Source organism: Schistocerca nitens, chromosome 11 (genome assembly GCF_023898315.1).
Source record: "Schistocerca nitens isolate TAMUIC-IGC-003100 chromosome 11, iqSchNite1.1, whole genome shotgun sequence".
NCBI classification, from domain to species: domain Eukaryota; kingdom Metazoa; phylum Arthropoda; class Insecta; order Orthoptera; family Acrididae; genus Schistocerca; species Schistocerca nitens.
Window position 1 is genome coordinate 50406865 of NC_064624.1, and position 11564 is coordinate 50418428.

At 38.2% G+C, this 11564-nt stretch overlaps 1 protein-coding gene and 1 long non-coding RNA gene across 6 annotated transcripts in view; one reads left to right on the forward strand and one right to left on the reverse strand.

The window, feature by feature from the left end:
• Nucleotides 1-8576, forward strand: part of LOC126213116 (zinc finger protein 492-like) — a 187660-nt gene extending 179084 nt beyond the window's left edge. For 3 of the 5 annotated variants that reach the window (XM_049940719.1, XM_049940721.1, XM_049940722.1), the window contains one exon: nt 6109-8576. In XM_049940719.1, coding sequence (XP_049796676.1) covers nt 6109-7855 — 1747 coding nt within the window. In that variant the 3' untranslated portion in view covers nt 7856-8576. The remainder of the gene's footprint in view (nt 1-6108) is intronic. The other 2 variants (XM_049940720.1, XM_049940723.1) reach the window with 2 other exon arrangements.
• Nucleotides 5240-11047, reverse strand: LOC126213118 (uncharacterized). Its single transcript, XR_007541077.1, has 3 exons — nt 10854-11047; nt 10577-10766; nt 5240-5261 (listed from the first exon to the last, which is right to left on the reverse strand). It is a non-coding gene; the product is annotated as an uncharacterized LOC126213118 (long non-coding RNA).
• Nucleotides 11048-11564: the final 517 nt, after the last annotated feature.

Genomic DNA, 11564 nt, shown 5'->3' on the forward strand with positions numbered 1-11564 from the left:
TTCTGCTATACCCACTGAAGTGTCAGAACATCATTGTCGTCGATGACCACCTGAATGTCGCTTTTCAGCTCAGCAGTGGTTTGGGATTACTGTTGTACACCTTGTCTTTAATATAGCCACACAAAAAGGACTCGGATCTGTTCAGATCCAGATAAGGGATTTTTCAGAATTGTAGGAATTTTTTAATTTTGTTTTTCAGTAAAATTTTTGTAATTTTGATTGCTAAGAACTGATACACTAATAAAAAAATTAGTTTAGCTCGCCACTGCAGAATAATACTGCAGCAATAAAACGCAAAAGAGGGAATATCACCAAAATAAATCTTTCGTTGCAAAGAAAATGAGCCATTCACATAAACAGAATAAATGCACACACAGGCATCTGCCGACAGCGCTGTTAAAGATTCTACAATATTTTCTAACAATGAACTTTCAATATATCTCATTCCTGGGCACATTTTGATGAGTGAAGTCACAACTGATTACATTTCTACATGACGTGGTGAAATATCTCGAATGTTGGTTTCAGAGGCATTACTTTTGAAGTAAATTTCCTTTTATGTAAGATGATCATGCATGTCAGAATGTGTGATGATTTTCTTAAATCATGGAGCATTATATTCACATTCAAGAGTTAACACTGACCACCAGCAAGTGTGAAAAAATTTTGGGCCCAGAGGACAAGCCATTTATGCCTTATTATTTAAATTTTGGTGACACACTTGCATTTGCTATATGTTGAAAAGGTAATACAAAAAATGACGAAGTTTCGAGTTTAGTCTTTCATAATTATTATAGTTTGTTCATTGATGACAGATTATGCAATAATGCTGGCAAAAAAATATTGTTGCCTTTCAAAAACAAGAGCGAAGTTCTTGAGTGATTTCACATGTAACTGGCTTTACTATGGGAGAAGTCGAAGTGCTCTACAGAACACATATCCAGCCACGTAACCCACGAAGTGTCTGGTGCACATCAGTGAAATTTATAATCGTACTTGTCAGAAATATAAAGCTGCTAAAATTGAAACTGGTGCCCTCAGAAAAACAGCAAAAACTGTTAGGAAGTCAATATTATATATGAAAACTTAACTTTCCTTGTAGTTGACTGATGCATAGTAATTTAAACAATTAACTTCTTTCGCTTGTGTGTTTGCACAGCTTAACATTCATTTTGTTATTGGCTGACATCACATTTCCTATGCTCTGAATATCTGCTGTCATCGGCCGGCGAGATCATGTGACACAAGCTATGCTTGGCCCACAAAAGCACGTCACAATCTTTCAGTGCTTTAGAAGCTACTGTGATGTAATTGTTGGAATTCGTGTTCATACTTTCGTCATACGAAAATATGTAGTGGACATGTTGCCACACATCAAAGATCTTTCATAAATGCTTTGATTTTTGCTAGGTTGAGATTCCTAAACTGCCAGAGAGTTCTATACAATCTTATAAACCCATAACCATTCAAGGGATTGATGAGGTTTACAGCTCCTAGGGTAACGATATCTTTCAAGGTGGAAAAATGTACTTCCACCCACTAAAACGTTTTTCACCCTGGAAAGCGCGTTTCTAACTGGGAAATCTGGGAATTTTTCTTTTCTGGACATACACACAGTTAAAAAGGTTTAAGGCTTCCATATGAAATGAAATGCCTATTGAGAAGAGACGCCTTGCATGGGTGGTACAGTTGTTTTATCAGAACAGCAGCACTGCATTACAAGAATATCATTGACATAATGGCCGAGAAGAGCTCCATGTCAATAAATATGGTGAAGAATACAAGCAAGAAATTTGAAGAAATAGGTGAATTGAGTGGTGCAGCAGATTCCCATAGCGGTCATTCAAGTTGCTTTTAGCTGACCATGCAACAAATGCCTCAAATTCTGCATTAAGTGTTAGGGTTGTCACAGGATCTCTCTCTCTCTGTCTCTCTCTCTGTCTCTGTCACACACACTGCCTCTTACCGTGCCTCCCCCAGTCAACAGTTCAAAAGATTTTGTGGCACATTTCACACTAGTATCTCTATAAGGCTCAGAATTTGCTGCTAAAGAAGCCCCAGGGTAGGCCACAACGCTGTGACTTTGTCTTTATTTTTGGCATGCCTGGAAAAGAGTGACTTTTGGCTGGGGAATATTCTTTGGAAGTACAAGGCATATTTTACTCTGCATGGGGCCATGAGTGCACAGAACTATTACATATGGGGTTGTCCTCCCAAATCGTGTGCAGGAACATCCACTACACTCAGCTTATGTGACAGTGTGGTGTGATTTCACAAGCCCCTTCATTCTGAGTCACCGTTCCTTGTAGGTGACAGGTCAAGCACCTCTTAGGTGTACAGAGGCATCTGAACTTTATAAGGACCTTGTTATGTAACGTGATTCAAGCATTTCAAGACCACAAGTGTCTGCACCATTATTTTGATGTGAGATGGGGTGGCATGATATGTCAGTTGTCGAGTGAACTATTGGTTTCATGAAATCTTTGGTATCACCCGCATTATATCTAGGCAGTTTAAAATATGTGGCCTTAGAGATCCCCCGACCTAAGTTCATGCGACATGTGCATGTTGGGATATTGCATAAACTAACAATTACTTGTAGTTACTTTCTGATGTGAAGTAATGCATGTGTCTTGAAAGTACCCAACTGAGTGAATCTTTTGTCACAGATATCACATTTGTGAGGTCCCCTTCCCATTGATTGGGAAGATTTATTGGGAATGTATCCAGATATTCCTGATCAGAAAGATATCATATGATGACAATCAATCTGATTACACTGGATATGCTGTAGGCAACTGTTAGCCATGTCATGTCATGGATACAGCATGTTGCAGAGTCAGTAGACCATTTTGAACACGTAACTTCTGATCATATCCTAATAAATGTACCAGAACCACCATTATCATCGCTCTGATCGTTTCTCCTCTTTTCCTACATTACGATGTTACAGCATCCTACAAAGTATAGAGCGCACACTGCAGCACCCAAACATCAGACAATTTTCCCCTCAATAAATTCATAATAAAGTTGCTATGACGTCTTGCAGAGATACCACACTCATTCTATGATTGCTACTCAGCAGAAGTTTTTATCAACAGCTTGTGTTTATTGTTGTTATTACAGTGTAATAGTTATCGTGTCTTCTGTTAGTGTCTTTTACAATATGCAGTGTGTGCCACGTCTCTCTAATCATTAAAACCTGCCTGAATGGACGTGCTATTCTCCATGAGTTCTGTCTGCAGCTCATGGTCTAGTAGCTAGCATTGCTGCTTCTGGATCATGGGGTCCCGGGTTCGATTCGTGGCCAGGTTGGGGACTTTCTCTGCCTGGTGACTGGGTGTTTGTGTTGTCATCATCATCATCATCATCACAACATTATCATCATCATCATCATCGTCATCGTCATCCGTGACATTGGCTACAATGGACTGTGTAAAAAAAATAGACTGTAAAATTGATGATACAAATTCACAACAGGTCCTTGGTGGTGGCAGTGGTGGTGGTGGTGGTGGTGGTGATAACGGAGGACATAGTCATATCACCGTGATTACTTCTATGGGAGGGGAAACGATTTCAAATGGAGAAATACACAACCCAAGCAATGTTTGTGCTAGACATTATAACATTGCTTTGCAGATTTCTGCCCTGTTACTCAGTGGTATTGTGATGGGTAGAAATCGAGACACTGAACAACAAATCAGGTGTACTTTTCCCTTGAGGAATTTTAGATGGGATTCAACAGTGTGGGAACAATCTTGATAATATAAAAATGTTCAAAAGAACGTACCTTCTTTGCATGATATTGATGTTTCTGAGATAAAAGCTTTTTATAGGCTTGCTTGCATTAACAGCAGTCTCCAACCCTGACATCAAATGCATTGATAATATTTCCTTAGTAGATGGAAGCAGATGTTATATTTTCATGGCAATGTATCAAACGACCCACCAGGGTAGCCAAGAGCACTAATATGCTGCTTCCTGGATTCGGGTAGGTACAGCGACCCTGGATCGAATCCACACAGTGGATTAACGATGAAGGGCCGGTGTGCCAGCCAGCCTGGAAGGGGTTTTTAGGCGGTTTTCCTCATCCTAATAGGTGAATACCGGGCTGGTCCCCACGTTTCACCTCAGTTACACAACTGGCAAACATTTGCAGACATTCGCACTTTCCCATGAATTACACTGGACGCAGACAGTTGGGGTGTATAAAATCCGGCGGTTGGATAGAGGGTACCGGTATAGATATATAGAATGTAAGAAACGGTATTTGTTCATGATGACAGCTCTTTGGTTTGAGAATCGAGAGAACAAAGGAAGGAATAAAGTAGAGGTAACAGCTTTAGTGCCAAAATTTCTAACAAATGTGGTGTGAGCCATCAGCACTGTTACTGTCCAGGCTGTAGTATGTGTGTTGATAAAATACATGTGCACTTCCATTATCACTGCATGAACAGTTTATGAATGTGCCTGCCACAAAAAATGTTGTGCAGTAAATATTAAGGATATGACACAAGTACCCAGTACCTACACAATGGTTGCATGGAGGTCTCTAAAACAATTGATAAATAATTAACATCAAACTTTATTTATTGTTGAATTTTTCCACAAATTCTCTTCCTTATCCTGGTTTGTTTATGGTTCACTGGCATAGCATAAAATTTTAATTGTAAGTTTTATATCTAGTACTTTGAGAAAAAGAAAGCTATTTGTCTGAAACCTTACTTGCATATTTTTTGATTTCTTTCTTAATTATTAACATTCAGTTGCTTTTCTTCCATATGTATGAAAATACATGTTGTAACTAATTGAGTTTTAAAAAAGTTACAATATCTAGTTATACAGTTGTCAACTTCTAGAATCTGACACACATCATGATACCAGTTACGTTAAAAAAATCGTGTGATCCTAATTAAGAGTTTAAAAACACTCGAAATTTACCAGATATCATGCCACGCAAAACTATATCCCCAACAAAACGCAAAAAAGTCAAAAGTTGCAGAGCAAAAGATAACAATGGGTATGCATGCCTTCAGTAGTTCATACTTTTTCATGTCCAACATGATGCACATACTGGGGACCTGAAAGGCATCACAGTTCTGTTCTGTGGGAAAGGGTTTAACTGCAGGTGGAATAATGGGACCCAGATACTCAGCTCATGCATCAGCTGTTACCACTGCCACACAATATGTGGTGTCAGCTAGCAGTGTCATGGGTGATGAAGTGGCCATTTATATGTGTGCCCTTCAGTCAATGGTGTTCTGCAATGCCAGATGAGCAGATGTTAGGAAGACGTAAAAATTTTCAAAAAGGCTCAGTGCAAATATACTGGAAAATTTACAACTATTTCCATCTTTTCAGACAGTATTTCCATTTGTGCAAGGCTTCATACAAGTTGCAGTGCCGAAAACACAGTCTTAGATTTAAACCATCTGCAAGTGTGTCATTCACTTTCATTCATCAGTATGCAGATTGTTCCCTTGATTGATGTGACATTGATTCTTGTTCATGAACCATCATTATTCACCTGATTAACATCCGTTCTAGATACCTAACAAAATGTTGAAGCTTGCACTAGTTCTTTAGTCATTGGGAATCAAACAAAAAAAATCTGTTAATTAGGTGAAATAAATTTATCATTTCCAAAGGTGAAAGTGTTTGCGAAACAGAAAAAGATAATGGGAGAAGAACATTTAAAAATTATCTCTCTTAATTAAATCTTAAATGCCTTGAACATAAGAATTTTTTTGATACATTTAATAAATTGGTGTAAACTGTTAACTTGTAGTACTGTATTTTGAAAAGATTGTAACACATGAAAGTGAATTATTTTAACTCTCACTTAAAATTTCAAATGAATTCAGCAGTGACTCAGATTCATCATTATTGAATTCCCTGTGGTTAATTTCGTTTTAAACCACTTTTACCTCATCAGTTCTTTCCTTCTGGAGGAATATAGTAATTTTAAATCATTAACAGTTACTAAATATGCAATTTCTTATGCACTTTTATGACTTGTGGCCTATAGTACTGCATTTATGGACACTCAAATATTGTTTCTTTGTTGTATATATATCAACATTTAACATTCTTGTCTTCACTCTTCAGATTGACTCAGACTACTGGTGGGAGCTGTGGCATATCATGTGGAGAAATTTATCACCATGGGCTGGTCCAGGATGATTCGGTGATAGACAAGGAGAAGTCAACACATGAGTTTGGTACAGAAAATGTGACTATTGACAAGGAATGCTCAGTTGCCACCCAATATGACTGTAGTAAGAGAGAAAAGGAATTACTTCAATTTAGCTGTGATTTCTGCCAACAGAACTTTCCTTCAAAATACAGACTCATAATGCATGTGTTTATGCACATTGATGGCATGCAGCCACCGTTGTATGTTTGTAAGTGGTGTGGTGAGGTATTTCACAGTAAGGTTAGTTTGAAAATACATTTGAGAATGAGAGAGAATTATCATGTCTTAACTGCTGGCCACCATGAAAAATATGACTATAGTGATGAGCATCAAAGCAGTATCTTCTTGGATAGTGAGCCAGAAGTTTCTGTTACAGAAAACATTGAACAGTCTTCATATAAGGAAACGTGGAAAACTTCAAAGAAGGCCTCTAATGACATGTGTAACACACACATGACAAATGATACAACAAGTGCTTATGGAATTTTATCTACAGCTGTTAATGTCAGTGCCCAGGCTGATCTACATATTGCAAACAGAACCAACAAATGTGGTATTTGTGCCAAATGGTTTGCTAGGTCAGGCAATCTGAAGACACATTTATTAATTCACACTGGAATGAAACTTCACAAATGTGAGATTTGTGGGAAATCTTTTACTTTGTTAGGCAGTCTCGAGAAGCACACATTAATTCACACTGGAAAGAAACCTCACAAATGTGAGATTTGTGGAAAATGTTTTGCTAGATCAGATTGTCTCAAGACTCATGAATTACTTCACACTGGAAAGAAACCTCACAAATGTGGTATTTGTGCCAAATGGTTTGCTAGGTCAGGCGATCTGAAGACACATTTATTAATTCACACTGGAATTAAATCTCACAAATGTGATATTTGTGGAAAATGTTTTTCTAGATCAGGTTATCTCAAGTTTCATTTATTAATTCACACTGGAAAGAAACCCTACAAATGTGAGATTTGTGGGAAATGTTTTGCTACATCAGGTTATCTCAAGACTCATGTATTAATTCACACTGGAAAGAAACCTCACAAATGTGAGATTTGTGCAAAATGTTTTGCTACATCACGTTGTCTCAAGACTCATGTATTAATTCACACTGGAAGTAAATCTCACAAATGTGAGATTTGTGGAAAATGTTTTACTACATCAGGTTATCTCAAGACTCATGTACTATTTCACACTGGACAGAAACCCTACAAATGTGAGATTTGTGGGAAATGTTTTGCTACATCAGGTACTATTAAGAGACATGTTTTAATTCACACTGTAAAGAAACCCTACAAATGTGAGATTTGTGGCAAATGTTTTGCTACATCAGGTTGTCTCAAGACTCATTTATTAATTCACAATGGAAAGAAACCTCACAAATGTGAGATTTGTGGAAAATGTTTTTCTACATCAGGTTATCTCAAGACTCATTTATTAATTCACACTGGAAAGAAACCCTACAAATGTAAGATTTGTGGGAAATGTTTTGCTACATCAGGTTATCTCGCGAATCACAAACTAGTTCACACTGGAAAGAAACATCACAAATGTGTGAAATGTGTGAAATCTTTTGCTAGGTCAGGGAATCTCAAGAGGCATGTATTAATTCACACTGGAAAGGAACCTCACAACTGTGAGATTTGTGGGTAATCTGTTGCTACGTCACGCTATCTTAACGGACAAACATTAATTCACACTGGAAAGAAACCTCACAAATGTGTGATTTGTGGGAAATCCTTCGGTAGGTCAGGCACTCTCAAGAGGCATATAACAATTCACACTGGAAAGAAACTTCACATCTAGAAAAGACCTCACAAATGTGATATTTGTGGCAAATCATTTACTACATCAGGTGATCTCAAGACACATGCATTAGTCCACATGGGAAGGGGACCTCACAAATGTGATATCTGTGACAAAAGTTTCACTCAGTTGGGTACTTTCAAGACACATGCATTACTTCACATCAGAAAGTAACTACAAGTAATTGTTAGTTTATGCAAATAGATATTCCTGGTTGGTGCCCTAAAGGCCTATAAAATAATGAATGTAGTAGGGGGACAATAAATTGTAATGCATGTGGAATAACATTAAAGTGTTGTAGAATTGTGAAAAAAGTGCAATAATGTGTACTATATTGAGGTAAGAGATAATGTGAAATACAAAAATCACTATCTGCAGCTTGAGATGTTAAGAAATTGTATTACTAAATACTCCAGAAACATGAATCAAATGTGTTTTTGTCATTAACACTGTCAATAGTTATAATTACCATGCAATATTCAGTATAAGGCCAAGGAAATGTGATGACTTGCTGCTTATTATTCCAAACATGGTCATTATGTAGTACTTGTAACTCTGCATTTGAGAAAGTGACAGCAAAAATATATTCATGGCACTTCCTTCACTGAGGTTGATAAACTCAACACTGGAGATCCATGATTATGGCAATTATTTTACTCAGCTATTTTTCCTCAAGAGATATGCTGTATATGTCATTAACCCATTAGCGCCGGAATTAATTATTTTGTGATTTTTCTTTAAATTGCGTTATTATGTCTGTAAAAGGCATAAATTACACAACAGAGTTTTTTGACGAAAGTCATTAGCAAGATATTTGATGTTGCCATATGGCAACAATAGGTGCTTTCACTACCTAATTTTATATGGATTACAACTTCAACTAAAATAAGTAGGTTATTGAAATTTCTTATTACATATACAATTTTTGTGCAAATTTATTATTCAGTCTTCATCATACAATTGATACTTTATAGCACAGTACAATTAAGAATCAAACTCTGAACTCAGCATTATTTTACATGAAATGGAATAAAACAGTCAATACACAATCCCACATTACACTTTGAACACATTGTTCTCACAATAGGTTTACAGTCCTTGTTTGCACACCTTTTCTTCTTCTTCCCTTCTTTGTGCTGGACGAGGTGGTAAGTCTTATCAAACCTAATTGAATCTGATATGCAGCTGTCGGAACATGCCCTTCATGCAGATGGTCTCCCGGCTCCTTTTGGTAAAGCTTGGTGTCTTTGCAAGTACACTGTTGCTATGTCTGTCTTCAAATCAAGCTGAGAAATGGTTTGGTTTCTTGCTTATTTATACAAAATCCAACTGTTTTGTATGGCGACATCTAACATCCATGTAAAGAGACACCAGTACTATTTCTTGCTTCTTTATTGCAATGCGATAGCATGCTAGATTCTGATCCATCTGATCAGTACCTCCCATATACGTATTATATTTGGCTACCAGTTTTGGTCTGGTACTCATATATTTCGCTTTTTTAGTTGTGAGAATCTCTTGACTTGGCCAACTTCTTGTGCACCACATAAAGAAGAGATCATTGTGACAACTGAGTTGTCCAGCCACCGCACATACAATAATCCATCACTCTTCTCTATTTCTGTCTCAAAATATCCCCAATCTTTCTTGGAAAATAATATTTGGTTTTCCAGTATACATTCCTTAGGAAGTCTGTTTTCTCTGATGGTACCAATGGCAGAGTATCCACAGTACTTGAGAAATGAAAATAGAGATGCCCCTGTAAATAGATTGTTCATGTAGAAGTTGTAGCAAATTTTTCTGTTCACTTCAGGAATTTCATCAAATAAAACAGGTAAGGGACTTGCCGACTTGCAAACAACTGCTCATAGACTGCTTTTCCCTTAGGAACTTTTCCCTGATACGGTTCATAATTCACCAAATATCCATCTTTAGCATTTAGGCTCCATATTTTATAGCCGAATCTAATTGGCTTACCACGAATGAACTGTTAGCATCCATGGTGGCTGTAGTACTTCACCATACAATTCGTTATATGGCAGGTGTTCTTCAGGTACAAAATTCTCAATGCAGCACTTCTTCAACATCTCCATAACTGGACGAATTTTCCATGCCTTGTCATTTCCATGGATCTTAGTGTTATCTGCACAGTGCAGAAACCTGCATATTTGTAGAAATCTGTCTCTTCTCATAGACTGAGACAGCCAAGTTTTTCATGTCATCTTTTGAGTCCCAATAATTTCTTTTAGATGGTAACTTATTGTAGCCACTGAGATACAAAACGGAGATGAAACACGATATTTCGTCTGCTGTAATTTTTGGGTCCTGACAATTGAGAAATGGTGCATAAAGCTTTGTTTCTTTCGCTAAATGCTCAATAAATTCCTGGCCAGTGGAAAGTTCTAATATGTCAATAATCGACATGTTTCCATAGCTTGAGTAGTCAGGTTTTGGAAATGTAGAGGTAATTTGACTCTCAAAGTCAGCTCCTTTCTCCCACTGCCTCCCACACATATCTTTTACAGAAGCCCAGACCACGATATTGTCCGATAATAAGGTAGATCTTACCTCAGATACAGATGGCTCTGGTATATTTGGACGTTGTGTAGCTGTTTCAGGTACAATTGGATCTTGTGCAGTACGCGTTAATGGTGCTGGCGGATTACAGTGCTCATAATCAACACCAATACTTTCGTTATTTGGCATTCTTATTTCGGCATTAGCTCGTAGCTGACGAGAGGACAGGTTGTCTAATGATCTGTAAAAATAAGAAATGAAATAGTAAATAATAATAAAGTCGGCATCAGTATACAAACAATTACAAACCAATGATAGGCATACTCACCCGCCAACATGTTCATCTCCCGAATCTTCATCTGTGTCTACATTCGGATCTGGGGGCTTAAGAAACACATCACCTTCAATATCGTCATTATAAAGAATCTCCAGCGCCTCAGCAAGCGAGAAACCTCTTGTAAAACAAAACAAAATATTCGTCCTTTTACTGAGTACAAGCGCCTAGCGTTGCCATATGGCAACACCGACGTTCAAACGGACTAAATGAACGTAATTTATTTCACAGCAAGCAGTAACTTCCAAAGAATATATATTTGAGTATTTAAAGCACAACCATACAAAAACCCAAATTATACACTCCTGGAAATGGAAAAAAGAACACATTGACACCGGTGTGTCAGACCCACCATACTTGCTCCGGACACTGCGAGAGGGCTGTACAAGCAATGATCACACGCACGGCACAGCGGACACACCAGGAACCGCGGTGTTGGCCGTCAAATGGCGCTAGCTGTGCAGCATTTGGGCACCGCCGCCGTCAGTGACAGCCAGTTTGCCGTGGCATACGGAGCTCCATCGCAGTCTTTAACACTGGTAGCATGCCGCGACAGCGTGGACGTGAACCGTATGTGCAGTTGACGGACTTTGAGCGAGGGCGTATAGTGGGCATGCAGGAGGCCGGGTGGACGTACCGCTGAATTGCTCAACACGTGGGGCGTGAGGTCTCCACAGTACGTCGATGTTGTCGCCAGTGGTCGGC